The 20,431-nt window shown below is 40.5% G+C and overlaps 2 protein-coding genes across 2 annotated transcripts in view; one reads left to right on the forward strand and one right to left on the reverse strand.

Annotated features, from left to right (window-relative positions):
• Positions 1 to 237, reverse strand: part of TTC13 (tetratricopeptide repeat domain 13) — a 43,001-nt gene extending 42,764 nt beyond the window's left edge. Inside the window, exon 1 of the mRNA XM_068401599.1 lies at positions 18 to 237. Within this exon, the coding sequence (XP_068257700.1) occupies positions 18 to 237 (220 nt within the window). The remainder of the gene's footprint in view (positions 1 to 17) is intronic.
• A 235-nt stretch (positions 238 to 472) lies between these two features.
• On the forward strand, positions 473 to 16,965 carry ARV1 (ARV1 homolog, fatty acid homeostasis modulator). Its single transcript, XM_068406247.1, has 5 exons — positions 473 to 591; positions 10,638 to 10,757; positions 12,461 to 12,614; positions 13,831 to 14,055; positions 14,535 to 16,965. Exons 1-5 carry the CDS (start codon positions 493 to 495, stop codon positions 14,639 to 14,641), a joined length of 705 nt encoding a protein of 234 aa, XP_068262348.1. The 5' UTR covers positions 473 to 492; the 3' UTR covers positions 14,642 to 16,965.
• Positions 16,966 to 20,431: the final 3,466 nt, after the last annotated feature.

The following is a 20,431-nucleotide window of genomic DNA, read 5'->3' on the forward strand; positions in this document are numbered from 1 at the left end:
AGCGTCCCCCGACTCACCGCACTCGGCCGAGTACTGCTCTGCCCACTCCCCCGCCGAGGCGCAGCCCCCCGCCGGGCCCTGGCGCTGCCGGTACAGCTCCTGCTTTAGCAGGGACAAGGCCGGGTACTGCTCGGTCAAGGCCAGCACGGCCCGGGTCAGGGCCAGTACAGCCAGCAGCACCCATAGCCCCCTCACAGCCCCGGAGCCGCCGGCAGGTGCCATCTTCCCAGGGCGCATGCGCACCGCTTCCCCCTCGGCCGGGGACAGAGGGCGCCCGCACCGCCCCTCCCACGGGACGGGCAGGGCGGAGGGCGCCGCCGCGCTGCCTCCTGGGACATGGAGTTCCGCGCTGGCGCGGCCTGGCCGACGGCGGCAGCAGAAAACCACAATTCCCAGAATGCACCGCGGCGCGGGGCCGACCAGGCTCCGCCCCCGAACGCGGAAGCGAGGCGGTCTGGAGCGCTGACAGGCTGGGGCGTGCTCCCGCGTGCCATGGCGGCGCCTGGCGCCTACCGCTGCATCGAGTGCAACAGGGAGGCGGCGGAGCTGTACCGGGACTACCAGCACGGGGTGCTCCGCATCTCCATCTGCGTAAGTCGGGGCGGCGGCCGCCTGCGAGCGCGGCGGGGCGGGGCGGCCGGGCAGTGGGCGAGGGATGCCGGAGGGAGGGGAGTGAGAGCGAGGGGAGGGGAGCAAGCGGGAGGCTTCGACGTCAGCAGCAGGCGGCGGCGCGCGCGGCACGTGGTGGCGTTCCCGCCTGGCCGCGCCCCTCGGCGCGCCCCGCGCGGCGGCACTCCCCCTGCTGGCGGGCTCGGGCGCTGGCCCGCGGGGCGCGTTGCCTGGCGGCGGTGGCAGCCGCGGTGGCCGCGGGCCGGCCGCGTTCCCGGGGCGCGGGTGCAGGTTCCCGTTTGCCGTCCTTCCCGCCGCCACGTCCTCGGGTTCCTCGAGAGCAGCTGCGTGGCAGCGCTGTCCCGGGTGGGCTGTCGCTGCGCTCCGTCCCTTGTGCTCGCTGGAAGGCAGGTGTGAGCGCGGCTCCGTGGTCAGACAGCATCAGTGAAGCTGCGAAACGGTTGGACCTAAACGTCTGGTTTTGACTGACAATTGTTCAACGTACTCGCAAGGACGCCTGTGTTGCCGTTCCAGCTGCAGCAGTGGTACTTCCCAAAGTGGTACCAGCACGTTCTAGGCTGTTTGCTGCTCTCCCTTCCCATTCTGCCTCTCACAGAGTTCATTTTTTCCCGTAGTGTTTTCATTATGTTAAAATAACTTTCTTCTCTTTCAGTGTTTCCTATGTTTTCTTGGAGATTTTGCAGCCGCGGAAAAAAAAAAAAAAAAACACATTTACCTTTTTAAGCAGTGTTTTCAACTATTTCTAAATTACTGTTTTCAATTTCTGATAGCATTTATGTAGACTTGTCACCAGTGGTTAGTTTTGACTTCTTTTTTGTAGCGTGTAGAAAAATGGATCACTTCGCACCCTATATTTCAGTGTGGGGAAAAATAAGTTTGGAATGGAGACACCTGCAAATACAGCTTGACCAAGCCCTTGATTTTATTTGTGATCGTGTTTCACAATATCCTGTCTGCTCCTTATAAAATTGGGAAACCTTGTGCTTGAACCAATTGTTGAGCATTTTGTAAGGAATTAGTTGTGTATCATTCAAACTTCCTTTGTGGTTGTTTCCCTCAGTTTTGTGGCCCTTGGCATTTTGGGAATGCTGATAGAAGATGGGTTAATTTACTAACCCTGAAGCTATAAACATAAGAGATGACCAGAAAGCTTTGTATGAAACCTGTGATGAATTCCTTTACAAATTTATAACTTTGAGTCATTCGAGCATTTCTTAGATCGAAAATAGAGATCATAGGCAACGAGAGCATAGAGGTCTGTGGCCAGTTTATATCTGGGGAAATGCTCAAGCCTCAGCTTATCAGCAAGAGGCTGTGAAAACAAGATATGTACAAATTACTGATGATAGTAGAAACAGCTGATTCACATCTTCCTCTTTTCCCAGCCCAGCAGTCAGTTAAAATGGCTTGTTGCTGTAGAGCATAAACCAGCTGAAAATGTACACCAGAATCTCTGCAGATATTTCAAAAACTGGGGACATCAGCAGTTTTCTTAGGTAAAAGACAAACAAAGTAATAGAGATTGATTTCTCCTGGCTTTAGACATGCACACTGCAAGGAAAAATTGATTTTCAGTTGCTTTTTTGTGTTAGTATAATGTATCATGTTTAGTAGTGGATATGAACTACAACAAATCATTGGTAGTTAAATCATGTCAAAATTTGTCATTGGTACATGATAAAAATGTAAATGGTTTTCTTTGGAGCTCTTTCATGTGGAGCTTCGAACTCATCTTTGAAATCAAGGAAAGGCTGGATACAAAAGGACAAGTATCAAGTTTATGCCTGCAGCCATATCACATAAGATTTAGCACATCTTGTAAACCCAGGTCATCAATTATGGTTATTAATTTGGCTATGATAATCTCTAAGGGAAACTGGGAGCCAGTAGACGGCACCCGTTCCTCTTAGCATTTAACCATTTGAGGACCGAAGATCCTGGTCTTCCGGAGCTGTGGCATCCCATGTAGAATCAAAGACTTAAGTCCCAGTTGCTGTGTTAATCACAAACGCCAAACTCTTACAAAAGAGTGAGTAAAAGAGCAAAGAATCACATGTGCCTAGCAAATTAGAATTCTCTCCACCTTTCTTCATGCAGGTCCAGATCAGTACCATTTTTCACTTACACCTACCGGTCTGTTTCCCCTGTCGATGTTTTGAGTTATCATGGTTCAGTTTCAGTCTTAGTCCTAGTTGCTCTTAGGTGGTGTGTGTCATATCATCTCTAAGCCTTCCTCTCCATTTCTGGCCACCCAGGAAGCGCTGAGAGTAGGAGCACTCCACATGAGGAACAGGCAATACGAAGCACGTTACTAAGAAATGTGTGTTAGCTCACGGTTTATAAAGTGGAGATGAGAATGTAAGAAGATTGCCAAGATCAAAAGATTCCTTCAGTTGAAACTGGTTTCTAATAGGGAATTCTTGTTTTACTTTTTCCTTTTAATCTGGAAGGATAGTTTTGTCACTGCACTAACCCTCTGCAGGCATTCTACTCCATGCAGCCAATGCTGTGCTCCAGCCAGAGACCTGAAGAGTTGGTCAGTGTCACGCTACTGACAACAAAAAAATAGTCAAGTACAGCATGTCATTTGAGACCCTTCACAAACTTTCACAGGCAGTGTTATAATGAGTTTGTCAGTCTTATGAATCATCTTAATGTGAAAATGATAGAAGTCTTCTCCACTTCAGAAAATATGAAGATCCCACTTATCACTGTGAGACATCATTTATATCAGGTATTTATAAAACTTAGAGTGGAGTCTTCTCAAAACTTAAAAAAAGCTGAAGGTATTTAAGAAAAATTGGAGGTCTGAGGTGAGATTAAAAGGTGTGATCACCCAGCCTGAGAACACTTTTCATCTGTCTTTGTGGAATTAGAGCATTAAGCTACTCCATCGTAGCTTAAGAGAGAAAAAGTGAAAAGTACATAGAACGATTGTATAGTGATACCAAGTGAAGCCAGTGGACATCATCTAGATTTTTTTTTTTGTTAAAAAGCTTTGGAAGACTTGCGTTTCATTCCCATTTTCAAGTAGTATATGAAAATACTGACGTATTAAGGAAAAAAACAAAACAACAACCCAATATTTGTTCCATATGATATGTAACATAAAGGGCCCCAGAAAACTAGGAACAAGCAGAACATTGCCAAGATCATCCCTGTTTTATACTGACCTACAGACTTGCCCCAATCCTAGTTTGAAGTTATCCTTAATAAATCAATAAATCTGCATCTAAAAGGTCTTTGCCATTCTCAGGATGTTCCTGTCATTCAACACCTTTTGGAACATCATCTTGAGGTTGAAGAGGCTAAGTTCTCCCAACAGCATCTTCTGTTTAGTCCTACATTTATTTTTAGGATGCGTTTAACCTGAACTGGGCGTGATTTTCAGGTGAAAGATTTAAATTTGAATGCCTAAGCAAAATACCATGAATTTGTTTTCTGTTATTAATCTGTTGAAGAGAAGAATGGATTTTTTCCAGGGCAAATACTAAAAGCTTCCATTAGGGAACATCTGTTTCCAGCCCACAATATTAGACTACAGTTTTGCAAATTCAGCCTAATAATTCGTGGTGCTGCTTCAGTTTAGTTCCTGCAGCATTTGTTATTGCTCTTAAAATAATTAAAAGTTTCTTTGAGCTCCATATTGTAATTTTAATGTGGGCAAGCATTAAAGACCTCACAACTGTTTCTAGCCACTCTGGAAATAAATTTGCAATAGATACTGAAGAAACTAAAGAAACCTTTTTCTATCAAACGTAGAAGTCCACACAGTACCATGAAACTCGGGGTGGAAAGGTCATGTCTTTTGTTAAGAGCTCTGCAAGGTGGCTAACTGCCACAAATGATTCTAGTTCTGTAACTTTTTTTTTTAATCTGTTTTGTTTTATCAAGGCCAGGTTCAGCAGAAGCCTAGCCCAGACCTGTGGTGTTGCACATTCTTTCTTGCTCGAGATTTGCATTTAGTGAATGAACCTTTTTCTCATCCTGCATATATTTTCCTGTGGCAGTACCATTACAAGAGACAGGTGGACTACTGGTCCTTAAAAAGGACTTTAAAAGGTACTTAAAAACAGATAATAAAATTCTGAGGAAACTCACCTCCTCAGGGCGACCTGTTCAATACACTTTTTCTGTAGCGTGATAACTGGGAGGTGGGCGGGGTGTGTGTGTGGGCTGTGCAGGCGTGTTAGGATTGCCTCCAACGAAGGTGACTTCTGGTGGTCACTTTGCAACTCCTGGGTCTGGTTCTAGTCCTGTGCTGTGAACATGCTGACGTTTTCCCTATACCGCACCAGAAGTGATGGTGAAAGTAAGCCTAGGTGGTTCTTTATAGAGGAGATTTTTGTTAATTATTTTGAGATCCTTAAAACTTAAATGATCTGTAAATAATATAGCAAATCTTCAGTGAATATATTACAAACCAACCATTAACAGGAACAAAAAATACTGTTCAGATAACATTGCCACTGTAGTATTAATGCTATTGGGGGAGAAAAAACACATTTGGCTAACCTGGAATAAATTCTTCAGTCAAAGTGCAATGAATATAAAAGGAAATCAGCAAACTTGACTTACTCAAAAATAGAAGGAAAAACATGCAATTTTTTTTAATTTGGTTTTAAATTACATATATGTTGTTATGTTTAAAAATAAAGTTTAAAAAATGTTAATCATTCCAGACCCTAACAAAGGGAAATAAATTATTCATTTCAATAGGTAGAGCTCAGTCAGGATCCCCCTTGTGTTTTGTAATAAGAAAGCCAAATTGCCTGAGAAGTGCACACTTCATTTAGCTTTTCTGCAATTAAAAAATAATTGAAAAGCTCTTTTATTGCTGCAAGGCAGAGAGACTGTAAATGCTTTGAATGCAAAGCATTTATGTGGTAAGGTAAAGAATCTGTCAAGAGTACAAAGATCATCCTGGAAAATGAAGTACGTTATTGTTCTTATTTTCGTAACTCAATCTACAGACCAATTCACGACTGGAAAACATATCATATAGGAAAAATTATAAAACAATATTTTTAGTTTCAGTTTTCTGAAATGGAATGCATCTGAAACTGGGCTGGTTTGTTTTTCAGCTTATTATGACACTTAGCCACATCCCTAATGAAGAACCCATTCCTGAAAGCAGCACAGCTAATTACATTTTATTGTTTAAGGGTGCGACTGGGATTAAGGGCATTCTCTCAAGATGATGGGTCCATGTTAATTTGCCCTATGAATCTATGTAAATGGACCTATACTCATGTTGAAGCTATGTAAATGTTGTTAAAATTTGCTGTATATGTAGTCCAGCAAAAAATTGTAGCTTAATTTTGCCAAACTCCAAACCCCGGACAAAGGAGTGCTAAAATAATACTGTTTCACTGGTATTTCTAATGGACAGAGATTTGCAAACGTATTCCTGGTGTGGTTTTCATGGTATTTTTAGTTCAGGATGAAGCTTGGTTATTCAATGCATTTTTTTATTTTCTGTTGTGTCCTGTGGCTTCCCCTTCAAGAACATTTTTCCCTTCCACCACCCCCATCCCAAAATACTGTTACTTAAAAATTCATTATGTTTTAATGTTGGAGAGAGCACTCTAAAAAAGCCATGCTCATACACTTTAGGAACTTTGCCTTTCAGTGACAGTAGGTATTTCCTCAACTATTTGTACACTGTATTGTATTTGGCATACGTTTTTTGTCAACTGTGTTTGCAGTTGAGTATCTTTGATGAAGAAAGAAGAGGTATGTCTTTTGAGTAGTGTTTTGTAAAAGGCTGATAAACATGCAGTCAGAATTAACATTTCAGTACTACTTTTTTCTTATTTAATACAACTGAGATGTTAAAACATATGTTACTTTCCTTAACTGTTTTGGATTGCTTTGATCAGTAAGAATCTTATATGTACGCATTGAAGCACATGGTTGTACTAGCTTTTGAAGATTTCTTTTTTTCTTAAAACTGCATTTGCTCATTTTTTAAATTTTTTTTAAGATAACTACGCAAATTTCTAAGTTATGAAAATTGAAGCTTTTTTTTTTTTGAAAAAACAGACAAGCACAGTCAAATATTCCTAAATATTTGATTAGTAAAACAATTCCTAAACTAATATCCATTTAAATTCATTAGAATATTGAAATACATTCAACACCCTTTTTTAGGGAAGCACAGTATTTATTGGACTTCTGTGTGTCAGTATCAAACATTTGTAGTTTTCCTTAAATTTACCAGTTTAGAAGAAGAGGCGTAAATAGAATTTATGGTGTCAAGCTTGACCTTTCTTTTCTGAAACATAATCTGAAAGTACCTTTTAATCAAAGTAATGTCTGTTTTTTCATGGAAAGATACCAGTTATTTCCTGTTCTGATGTCAGGAAGAAATTAAAAACTGGTTAAAAACAGAGAAATCCAGTTACGTCTTTCTATCATTTTAGAACTGGTTATGATAACTGAGGCATTTCTTTGAGAAAGCCCAAAGACGACTGAAAAAGCTGGGTTTTTTTAGAGATGCGCCACCTTCAGTCATGCTGAACAGGCTGTTGACTACAGCTGTGCAGAACTGCAATTGGGAATGAGTCCTGAGCACCAGTATTGTAGTTCACTCTAAACTGCCTGACTGAAATCTTAAAAGTAAGCGTGCAAACAGTTCTCCATAGCTGATCTTCTCCTACTGATCTTCTCTGAAAGTGTTAGTGATTATCAATGTCCATAAAATCACATCACTTTAACTAGATAAAGCTGTCTAGTTAAACCTATGTGCACTTAAACTGCATTAACCCTTGCCTGCGTTGATTTTGCTGAAGTCAGGCTCTAGTCACAAGTTTCCTTCCTAGGCATTTAAGGTTAGTGTCAGATGTTTTAGTAGAAAAAATAACAAAAAAAGCCAGGTATGGAGAAAATTTCATCCTAGAGGGTCTGTTAATTCTGTAACGTTCTCATGGTATAGCAAGACAGGCTGAGAGGGCTGGGGCTGTTCAGCCTGGAGAAGAGAAGGCTCCAGGGAGACCTTATAGCAGCCTTCCAGTACATGAAGGGGGCCTACAGGAAAGCTGGAGAGGGGCTTTTTACAAAGTAGTTGAGTTTGCAATGTAGTGACAGGACGAGGGGGAATGGTTTTAAACGGAAAGAGGATAGATTTAGATTAGATATTAGGAAGAAATTCTTTACTGTGAGGGTAGTGAGAGACTGAACAGGTTGCCCAGAGAAGTTGTGGCTGCCCCCTCCCTGGCAGTGTTCAAGGCCAGGTTGGATGGGGCTTTGAGCAACCTGGTCTAGTGGAAAGGCGTCCCTGCCTGTGGCAGGGGGGTTGGAACTAGATGATCTTTAAGGTCCCTTCCAACCCAAACCATTCTATGATTCTATGAAGTGTCATCTTCATTTTGTCTAATTACTCTATGGCAGCGCAGACACGAGTCTTTTGCAGTAAGGTGGTTTGTAAGTCCCTGAATGGACTCATGCTGGCTAGATCACTGGCTGGGTAAGCACAAAGGACTTTTTGTCATACAGCTGAGACTCAAATAGAAATAAAGTATTTTAAGAATAGGTCTCTCATCTAGCACTAGAAGACAGGCAGGGGAGAGAGAGAGAGAGAGAGAGAGAGAGAGAGAGAGAGAGAGAGATGGCAGATTTTCTCTAGGATTCTTAAATGTTTGGTGGTGGTATGCTGAAATACTGAATTAAACATCATTCTCACAGATACAGAAGATTTGGCTGTGGCTGCTAGAAGCTGTGGAACAGAAGACCCATTCTTATGGGTAATACCACTATTTGTATATTTGTAGCAGTCTGCTTATATATCTGCAGTAGAATTTCTGTATCATTGGTTTTACCTGGAGGGTTGTTCTGATATATTTTAGTTGTCTAAAATTAATGTCAGCTGTCAGTGAAAATTTTTCAGTACCTCTTAACTCCAAGTTTTTTGATCAATGTTTGGTTGGGACCCTCCACTTGAGAAGATCATTTTTTACTCTTCTCAGAAAGATTTTTGACCTTGGTCAAAAAATGTTCTGTTGTAGGAAAAATTGAGAGCATAATAAATCCCAGGGTATGTAGGATATCCTTCATCTAACCTTTATGACACCCACTGTGTTCAAGAATAATCATCTTTTGTATGTGCTTGTCCAGTGCTTGTGTGAATAAGCTTATAAAAAAAAATGGAAGTTTTCCTGTGCTACATCAACCCAGAGACTTGACACATGTAAATTACCACGTATAAGTATATCTGGTCATGATTGCCCTGTAGAAGGAAATGAAGCAAGACACTGCCTTTGATTATAGTTGCAATTTCTTTTTCACTCTGTTAAATCCTGTAGCTGTGGTCTTCTGTTAATTATGTCCTTTCTTCCATCTCACTCACTTTAATTTTAGACCTATCAAACTGTTGGTTAATTGAGTCAATTTTTGAATTCATTACCTCTAACTTGTGTACTGTCATACACAGTATTTTCTTTTCTAATCCAAATGAGTTTGTTGGATTTTTTTCTTGAACTGGACCAAGAAACACTGATTAGTGGTAGCAACGTTCCTCAGACACTCTGTTCAACTTACGCATTTGTTTGGGTGTTTTTCTTGATATGGATGTTCAACTTTTGAGTCAATTTGCTAGTGAAGTTTTGCATTCTCAAAATCTCCAATAATAATGCTGGTAAATAGCAAGGCAAAGTTAACTGTGGACACAAGGAATCTCTATAAAATTGAAAAAAACTTTTTGTTCTTTCCTGGGAGTTTGTCTGTAGGTGTGCGTTGTCTAATGCCGCATTTTTGACTGCTACAACATTTCAGAAAGCCGTGTGCATACATTTCTCTTCTGGCAGTGCACAGCTGTGCACTTACTAAAATGGAAATAGAGATTGTCTCTGTGACTGTTGTACTCTGAGTATGGCAGCCGATATTAAGGCCCAGGGGAGCAGGATTAGCTGAGGACAGGTTGGAGGAAACAAGCAGCTGAACTGGAGGATCGGCAGCAGAAGAAAGCTGACCTGCAGGCCAGCACCCTTCTGCAAGTGCACTTGTTGGAGCTGAAGTGGTTGCTGTGCTCAAGTGCTGCTGCTCCTCAGCTCTCTGCTAGAAGTTATTTCCCCCTCAAGTCTATTAGATGAGCCTTTTGTAAGACTGTTATTTAACCATCCAGGTGACAGTTAGTATAATAGCCTTTTGTTAGCCTTTCTCATTTAATTCAAGTCAAGGAGTGATCACCCACGCAGGTAAGTCAATAAATCTGAAGGGGGTTGATGACAAGCAGGTCCCAGTGGTCTGGGTGAAATAACCTCTCTAGTAGGCACAGCAGGAGCCAGAGAGAAATAATGGTCTAGTGTCTTACCACTGTTTAGTAGCAACTTCAGACTCTTTGTCTATACCTGTGTGTGAAAACTACATTATCAGTATTCTGAATGTATTGGTGTTTGTTCAATAATGGAAAATCAGTTGAAACATCCAGATAATTTACCAGTACAGAAGAACAATGCAACAGCAAAAAGCATTCACTGTCTTCTTGGAAGAAAGAAAAAGGTAGGATAGGAGGATAAAGCATCTCTGCAAAGAAAGAAGTGATAGAAGAAATTAATTTTCTTTCCAAAAAAATACCAAAAAAACCCCCAAATACCCAGTAGATGAGCCATGATCAGTTAACCTTTAACAAGATACTGGTGCCTTTCTTCAGTCTTGGGAAGGTAGTTTGTTTTTTTGCATTTGTAGGGCACAAAATGATAATTAAGTACATCCTTGCATAGTTTATTATCTGTGTTCATCTGAAGCCTGTAAAAGATCGATAATGTATCTTTATGTTTTATAAGGAAAGTCTGTGTGTCAACTGTAGTGTCAAGGGAGAGGAAGCAATTTTTCTGGATGGATTAAACGCCTGTTGAAAATGAAGATTACATTAAGGAAAGACTAATAAGAATTGAATAGCTAGTTTGGATTTATGCAGTTGTCCTAAGATTAGAGGAACATTTCATAAACTCTTTCTTTCTTCTTTTTTTTTTTTTCCCCCCTAATTCTTGTTATTTTGTGACTTTCAGAAATCCTGCCAGAAACCTGTGGACAAATACATTGAGTATGATCCTGTTATCATCTTGATTAATGCTATTTTATGTAAAGCACAAGCATACAGGCACATTCTTTTCAATACAAAGATAAATGTAAGTTGCTATGCCCCCACCCTGTGACTTTTTTTGGTTAGAGATAGATACATTTAGATTTGGTAAGTTGATTGTAATAGTTGTAAAATTTTAGAGACTCTTCTTCTTCTGCCCTTCCATAGGTTCCAGCAAGCTGAACCAGTTATATCATGAATAGAACACATGAAATCTCAAACTCCAGCTGTTATTAAGAAAGTTACTGTCTCCACAGTAGTGATGCCACAATACCAGCAGTCATCTTACATGTTAAAGAGAAGGAACTGTATGGAACTGTTCATGCGGTTTTCTACACCCTCTAATTTGCCTATCATGTTAATTGATGTTAAAAGGAGGATGAGCTAGACTACATTGGTAGAGACAGATCTAATTTCAAATTAATTTCCAAATTTAGTTTCTGTTGGAAACAATTCTTTCTGAAATGAGCTATAGTAGTATAACATACCATATTAACAACACTATGCCAATTAAACCTACTGTACTAATTTCTCATGAGTTTCTTCCTGAGTAATTAACCATGCCCTCAAAACTATAGCGAAAGATAGTGACTTTCACATGAAGTGTTGTTGATACAGAGTTACGTAGTCAACTTTGTTGTGCTGGCCAGGCTGGAGTGTAGAGGTGTAGCTTTTCTGACAGAATTGCATATTTTTACTTTAAGGATTGATTTCCCAGGAGAGGGAAGCTAATCTAGAGCAAACTATCCAGGCGTAAGTGTATGTTGTGTTCATGTTGATACCTCTTGGGCCAGTCCAGTGTTAAGCAATGTAGATAAATACACTCATCTGGTCTTTCAAGCATAAATCTGACTAAAGATTTTTAATTAATTCAATGCTTCTGGAGACTAGTAATGATGTTTTCCATGAGGCTTCTAGAAGAAGTATTCCATCTGTGGAAATTCCATCTATTCAAATAAATAGAGTTGAATTTTAAACTGGCTTAGCCTGTGCATGTACAGGCAATTGGCATAACTAGTCTCTAATGGAAGAAGTAGAATCCACACACAGAAATGGCATTGGTTTATTTAAATCTGTATAAAATCAGAATTCACCCCACATACACACTGGCTTATACACTGTTTCATGTGGAAACATGCTAACTATGGGTCCTCAGGACATCATTTTTGCAGTCACTTCAGAGGATATTTTAAAGTTTTGTTTGGTTATATTGCTCCATTTATTTTTGGCACCTCACCCTTATCTGAACTAAGAAATGTTTTTAGTATAGCTACACTACCGGTTTCTTCTAATGGAGATTGTCCCAGGGAAGAAGAGAAACAAGGCTATTTAAACCAGTTCACTGAATGGAGTGGTTGCCCTTAAACAGAAATTTTTGATAGTATAATTCTACTAGCTACAGCACAATTTTGTTTTTATATTCCCAACTGAAACAGCCTTCCCAATTTTAAAAAAACTATAGAGCAGGCTTTAGAAACCACAGTTATGTACCACCTTCTGTATGGAAGTGTTCATGCAGTTTTATATACCCTCTAATTTGCCTGTCATGTTAATTGATGTTAAAAGGATGATGTGCTAAACTAGTGGCTCAACAGAAGTAATTTGCTTCTATTTCTAAACAAAAATAATAAACCTACAGAGCTTGTTTATGTAGAGATGTTGAAATGTATTTTAAATTCCAGTTTCATACTAATGCTTTAATTTATGCTGTTTTAATGCTAATGCTTTTATTGTTCTTTCATTTACCAGATTCATGGGAAGCTCTGCATATTTTGTTTGCTCTGTGAAGCTTATCTCAGGTGGTTGCAACTACAGGATTCAAGCCAGAATATAGATCCTGATGACTTAATCAGATATGCCAAGGAATGGGATTTTTACAGAATGTTTGGTATAGCTTCTTTAGGTAAGATTGATGATTAGTTCATGTCACTATCTACTCTTTAAGCATTGAATAACTTCATGAGTCTTTCAACAAGCCCGTATTGCAAAAATTAATACAGAATGGATGTCATGTCCAACCCAGTATGTTAAATGGTTATACACATACTATCTAATTTGCCTTCATTTAATGCAAATGCATATTTTGATCCTGATTACAGTTCAGACTGATACGATCAGCATTAGATATCAAAACACTGAAAAGTGGCAATATTCAGGAATGTTTGTCTGAATCCATTTACATAGTTTGAAGACCAACGTAGAGCTCAGCCTTATTCCATATTTCATGTTGACTTCATGGTTCATTATTCATTAAGTTGATACAACATTAAGGATGATCCTTACAGAAGTAAACAACAATTGGGAAAAGTTGTATCTGTTTTGGTTTTTTTTTTTTAAGTGAATACACAAAAATACAGAGCAGTGTCATCACTGGTAAAGAGTAAATACTTCTATGCTCTAAGACTACATTTGAAGGCAGGGGAGGGTTTTTGTTTTATTTTGGTTAATACTTTTATTCTCATACTTTTTCTGGTGATAGTGTTTACATCGAGCCTGCAAACTAAAACTAGTATTTCCCTTAGACATTCAGAGTTTAACTTAAGTCATTTATTGTCTAACGTTGCTCTAAGTAGGTTTTCATAACATGTCAGTAAAAATGTTGGAACTCATTTTTCAGTAGTAATTCATCTATTAAAGTTGTTGTGAGAGTTGCTTTGACATCTGCATTAATTCCAGTGTTACACAGGGACATGGTGTCAAAAAAAGTCTAATAGCTCAATGATATTTTCAACTTGTTGTATTGATTTTTGTTTTACAGGCTAACAGACAGTTGAAAAAAACCTCTCCTTTTGTTAAAAAGGAAAAGTAGAGGTTCTTATGCTAAGCTTCCTGTGCTGTATGGTGTCAGAAATTACGAGTATGACAATCCTGCAGATAGAATTCTGTGATAGAATTATTCTGAATGTCATGATACTGAATTAGTTTAAGTAAGTAATAGTAATATTTGCCTATTAAAATGAACACGGGAGATGGAGGGACATGTTCATATTTGCATATGCCTTTTAAGTAGCAGTGGCTCAGTTGCATTTGGGACGTGTCATTTCACTGAAATTCATCCAAAAGAGGACTTGATTTTGGTGCTTCATTCTCTCTTTCCAACTCCTCTTATTTCCCCTTAGAACAAACTTCATTTTTGGTTGGCATTTTTATTACCTTATGGTGGATGAGACCTGAGATGCTGAAAACAAAGTCCAACTTCATTTTACTTCTCAAAGCACTACTGTTGTCCAGCTATGGAAAGCTTTTGCTAATTCCAGCTGTTATTTGGGAACATGACTACACGCCTTTGTGCCTTGCGTTTATAAAAGTGTTTGTCTTGATATCAAACTCTCAGGCAATTAGAGGTACGTTTTTGCTTTTTTATTACTACATTATTTGTATAGAATGTGTGTGAGAGAATGAAGCTGTTATAGAAGTTATTATTATTGTTACATTTTTTAATTGGTATCAGATATGTGACTGAAATAGCTCTAGCTTTAAACTCTGTTATTTAGACTTTAATAGTGAATGAAACAAAACACTTCATTAAAAAAAGAAAAAGCACCTCTTATCTCACCATCATCTCTTTGTATATGCTGTATTATATCCATCAGATCCATCAGTTAGAATTTGAGACAACTCATTGTGGATCATTGAAACATAAAATAGAATTCTGTGTATGTCTGGGAAGTGAAAATTTCACGTTAATTTTATGCATGGCTTTGGAATGCAGACTCTTAACAGATTTGTGTGATTTCTTATACATACAAATTAATATGAATTCTCACATGGTTTCTATGATCTTAAATTGTAAGTGCTAAATTTGTTCTGTTTTCTTTTGCAGTTACATTGAACTTGAATAGAATGCTCCCTTGGTTGGCCATCTTCTTTGGATTAATTTTGGAAAATGGTGTGGTCTGCTTGTTCCAGAAAATGGGATGGGATGTTTGAAACATCAGCCCAGATCTGAAGAAATACCAACAACGTGATGATCATTGCCTAAGAATGATCTCTGCCAGCAGGCTCCAAAGCCACTATTCTCATAGTGATAAAGAAGGTGATAGATAACAAAAACTTGCATTATTGGTGAGTATAGAGAGTTTTAGGATGAGTTAAAATGAGAAACTTAAGAAGTTTGGCTGTTTAATGTGGTGAGCCATAAAACTTCAGCCTTAGCTTGTTTATTTTTCCATTAAAAAATATGAATGTGTCACTATCCTAATAGCTTTATAAATCTGGCTGCAAAGCTATGGGTGTAACAAAAAAGCTACATTAAAAAAAAATTCAGCACTGCTACCAATCACTTCATTTTGGCAGAAAGAGGAGGATGAATTGTTCCTTTAAGAGGAAGAGAATCAGTGGAAAAATGTAAAAGCCAAAACTGATATTTCCACAGAACAGATTTTCAAAGAGAGACGTGAACATGTGCAAACAGTTTATTAGACAAAAGGCAAGTACTGCAGAGTAAACCTACAGTGGGAAAACTAAGTTGCGTTCTCTGGAACGTTTATGTGACAATCCAAAATAATAAAATACCTGGTTTCTGAAGTAATCTCTAGGAACTATAGTTTTAACTGGCTTGAAATTTTATGTGATCTCATAAATGCTGCTTTGTTCTGAAAGCTGAAAAAGAGAGTGAAAGGACTCTGATCCCCAGCATACGAGGTTGGTTGGTATACCACTTCTGCATTTAATACTAAACCACATTCCCCATACCCAGCCCTCATCTGGCAGCAGGTTTAGTGGAAGGAAAAAGTGAACTATGAGGCTGCTCAGCAAGAGTACTACTTGTTAAAAAAAAATAAAAAAGAAAAAACAAAAAAATTTTTAGGCCTAAATTAGTTAAGAAACATTTATGGAAGTTCTGCACCTTTTTCTCCAGCAGGCAGAGAGAGGGCTAAATGGCCCAGAAAGGAACTGGCAGAATTGGTTTCCACAAGACAGTAATTAGGACACAAACCTACTTCTTTCGTGCAGACAACTTTCCATTAAATTTCATCCAATATTTAATTCTCCTACTTCAGTTCTGGAAGACTGTACTATCTGTAGATCCTACTTCCATTCTTCATTTTCCTCAGATGCTGTCTCCTGTCTGTGTTTTGCAAAATGCATCAAATAATGTTTTGCAACATATTCAAGTTAATTCCAAACAGGTTTAGAGTAAGTCTAGATTATGACCACAGAAGACATCAGACATGTTTGTCTGATGCAACTGCCCATGGTAAGTTATTTGGTCAGAAAAGCAAATGGTTGCCGATTCTGTTTTAATAGCTCAGCGGATGACACCACTTATGCCATTTGTGTTACACTTTACATCTTTCTGAGCATGTAGAGAAGGCAAAACGACCCAAATTGCAGCCTCTAACTACATGAGACAGAGTAACACTGCAACTGCCCCAGTAAGCACGTAGTTGTGAAGGTGTATGAGGCATCCACCTTGCTACTGGTATGAATCAGTTGCCAGACAATTGAGTGTAGGTGTGCAGTTGCTCACTGGCTGAGCAGCAGCTTTGGCAACACAGTACCTAGAACATACTTTGCTTTACATAATTAGATTTGGGGAGGTACTCCACCCCCAAAAGCCTTTTTAAAAACAGTATGTTGCCAAAGGTGCTTTGAGTAGTGCTCATCTTCCTCCCACACCACCAGCACACAGTGTTGCAACAGAGGGTGCAGGTTGAGAAGGTGCAACGCGAAAGAGCAGTAGATCTTCTAGAAGAGCTTCAGGGATGCTGGTCTGGCCTGCTTTCATTTTCCTCCTTCACCTTCTGCCTTGAGTTTAAGAGGGAATAAAGTTGTGCTGCAGCAGAGAGGATGACAGAAGAATATTCACTAGGAAAATGCTGGTGCCTGCTGTGCCAAACCCTGTTATTGTAGCTGTCGTCTGGCTTTTACCCAGTTCTCTGTTCATCTTAGTACGACCTTAGCATTGCAGCTGATAAAGTTTTTCACCACTCTGCATGTCCCTCTTCAGGAAATGGATGTTCTTTCTACTGCCAGTTTTGTTTTTCTAATGATGTAACAACAGTGCTTTGGTTTGTTCCTCTTTCTTAGGTCAGGGGTTTTTTTTTTATTGTTTATTAATCATGTGTGTCATGGTTATACACAAAAGATTTTTTTTCAGGTATTTCTCCTGTGTCTGCTCTGGCACTGGTTTCAGTCTGAAGGCTGAGTGGAGCACATTTAAGTGTGACTAATGCAAGGGGAAGATTTTGCATTACATGTAATGTAAATACTACCTAGTCAGCAGCAAAATTGTAAATACAATGTATATAAATTTTGGGAACAGTTTTCTTAAATTAAAGTTTATTTTGAATTTTAAAAAATTGATTTCAGGACATTTTCTGAGTTTTATTTGGAAGACCTAGAATGGACATGAACACATTCTGAAAGAAGAAATGCTTACTTACTGTGTCACATGCCAATAACATATCAGTTATGCACTTTGTAATGGTATCAGGAGCCGCCACTGTCCTTAAGCAACTTTGGGGATGGAGAAGATAATGAAGAGCTGCAGAGCTGTGGAGCGAAAGCAGGTGTTGTACAGGTTTTCAGTCTTCAGAGGCATCATTATTGTCTAGTAATGTAGGACATTCTGCCTTGTGTGGTTTTATCACAGAATCACAGAATCACAGAATGTTAGGGATTGGAAGGGACCTTGAAAGATCATCTAGTCCAATCCCCCTGCTGGAGCAGGATTGCCTAGACCATATCACACAGGAACGCGTCCAGGCGGGTTTTGAATGTCTCCAGAGAAGGAGACTCCACAACCTCTCTGGGCAGCCTGTTCCAGTGTTCGGTCACCCTCACCGTAAAGAAGTTTTTCCTCATATTTAAGTGGAACCTCCTGTGTTCCAGCTTGCACCCATTGCCCCTTGTCCTGTCAAGGGATGTCACTGAGAAGAGCCTGGCTCCATCCTCATGACACTTGCCCTTTACATGTTTATAAACATTAATGAGGTCACCCCTCAGTCTCCTCTTCTCTAAGCTAAAGAGACCCAGCTCCCTCAGCCTCTCCTCATAAGGGAGATGTTCCACTCCCTTAATCGTCTTCGTGGCTCTGCGCTGGACTCTCTCTAGCAGTTCCCTGTCCTTCTTGAACTGAGGGGCCCAGAACTGGACACAATATTCCAGATGCGGCCTCACCAGGGCAGAGTAGAGGGGGAGGAGAACCTCTCTCAACCTGCTGACCACACCCCTTCTAATACACCCCAGGATGCCATTGGCCTTCTTGGCCACAAGGGCACACTGCTGGCTCATGGTCATCCTGCTGTCCACTAGGACCCCCAGGTCCCTTTCCCCTACGCTGGTCTCCAACAGGTCTGTCCCCAACTTGTACTCATACATGGGGTTATTCTTGCCCAGATGCAGGACTCTACACTTGCCCTTGTTATATTTCATTAAATTTCTCCCCGCCCAACTCTCCAGCCTGTCCAGGTCTCTCTGAATGGCTGCGCAGCCTTCCGGCGCGTCAGCTACTCCTCCCAGTTTTGTGTCATCAGCGAACTTGCTGACAGTCCACTCTAATCCCTCATCCAAGTCATTAATGAATATATTGAATAGTACTGGTCCCAGTACCGACCCTTGAGGGACTCTGCTAGACACAGGCCTCCAACTGGACTCTGTCCCATTGACCACCACTCTCTGGCTTCTTTCCTTCAGCCAGTTCACAATCCACCTCACTACCCGATCATCCAGACCACACTTCCCCAGTTTAGCTGCGAGGATGCTGTGGGAGACCGTGTCAAACGCTTTACTGAAATCGAGATAGACCACATCCACAGCTTTACCATCATCTATCCACCGGGTAACATCCTCATAAAAGGCTATCAAGTTGGTTGAGCAAGACTTCCCCTTGGTGAAGCCATGCTGAGTGCCCCTAATGATCCCCCTATCCTTGATGTGCCTAGAGACAGCACCAAGGACAAGTTGCTCCATCACCTTTCCAGGGATGGAGGTGAGGCTGACCGGTCTATAGTTACCCGGGTCCTCCTTCTTGCCCTTTTTGAAGACTGGAGTGACATTCGCTTTCCTCCAGTCCTCAGGCACCTCTCCTGTTGCCCACGACTTAGCAAAGATGATGGAGAGTGGCCCAGCAATGACTTCTGCCAGCTCCCTCAGCACCTGCAGGTGCATCCCATCAGGGCCCATGGATTTATGGACGTCCAGATTGTATAATTGGTCCCTGACCCAGCCCTCATCAACCAAGACAGATTCCTCCTCTATCCTGACTTCTTCTGGGGCCTCAGGGGTCCGGGGCTCCTCAGGACAGCCTCCAACAGTATAGACAGAGGCAAAGAAGGCATTCAGTAACTCCGCCTTCTTTTTATGCTCTGTCTCCAGGGCCCCCACCTCATTCATCAGTGGGCCTACATTGCCTCTAGTGTTGGCTTTACCTGCAATGTATTTGAAGAAGCCCTTTCTGTTGTCCTTGACCTCTCTTGCAAGGTTTAATTCCAAGGAGGCCTTAGCTTTCCTAATTGCCTCCCTACATCCTCTGACAACAGACTTATATTCCTCCCAAGTGGCCAGCCCCTCCTTCCATGATCTGTACACCCTCTTCTTCCACTTGAGTTTGCCCAGCAGTTCCCTGTTTAACCATGCAGGTCTCCTGGTACCCTTCCTATGGCTACTCCTTTACCAGAACTAACATGACAAATACACTAATATTTCATAAATCTAGGGGGAACTTAAGGATGCCCTCTGTGTGGGGGGACAGGTGTGTGTGCATTTTTGATGCCTTTGGAAAAGGGTTTCTTATGGTGCTTCAGAGAGAACCAAGACTATTTTAAGGTCCTGCCTGTTTAAAAGTCATCTGTCTCTCACTTTTATTCCTTTTTGTCTTTTGAGTTCCTCTTCTTTAATAAACTCTTTGTAATGAAATAGTCATCTGTGCTGGAAGATGTATGACAAATAGCCTGCTCTTTCTGTATTTCTTCAGTTGCTTCATTAACTTATGGGAAAGGATTTACTTGGGTTAAAAATATAACAGCCTACAAATGAACCCATGCAAACTCTTTTTGCTTGGAATCAAAAGGGATGTCGTGGCCTACAGGAAATTCATGGGCCTATGGAACAAAGTCCATAATTCTGTCAGATGAAATGCACAAAAGAACCAATGATGTTATTCAGACTTGTGTTGAGCAATGGTTTACTGATTGCGCAGTGGGAGCTGGGAACTTTAACTGGGTCCATAGGTCAGGTAACAAGTATTTAGAAATTACTCTATACAAAACTGGAGAATTAGAGTATAAGCTAGGAAGGGTTAAAAGACAATGTAGGTGTCAGGCGGACATCTACAAAATGAAGAGTTGAGAAGAGTATAAAAACTAAGGGAATAGAATCTCAAGAAGGATTAGTATGTAAGAAAATATGCCGTATAGATGAGTATGAGTGATTAAGCAAATATATGAACTTCCTACTTCTGGGCTGTCAAAGGATGAACATGAAGGAGCAATATTGTTTATTGTAGACATTTTTATAATAGTCTAAGTGATAACACGAAATGGCAAAGGAGGTCTTCTTCCAAACAGTAAAGTTTATGGGTTTCCCTAGAAAAGTTACCGATAACCTCATTACTTCAGTGGTTTGCACTCCATCCTTGAAAATACACTGTTAATAAGCAGAATTACCAATTGTACAGAGATAGAATTAGTCACTGTGAATAGGAAGAGCTGTGCTACAGTAAAGCTTCTCCCTTCATTCTGCAACAGTGCGTGTTGCATTAGGTTTTGCTGGTGG

This window comes from Nyctibius grandis, chromosome 1, assembly GCF_013368605.1.
Source record: "Nyctibius grandis isolate bNycGra1 chromosome 1, bNycGra1.pri, whole genome shotgun sequence".
NCBI classification, from domain to species: Eukaryota; Metazoa; Chordata; class Aves; order Nyctibiiformes; family Nyctibiidae; genus Nyctibius; species Nyctibius grandis.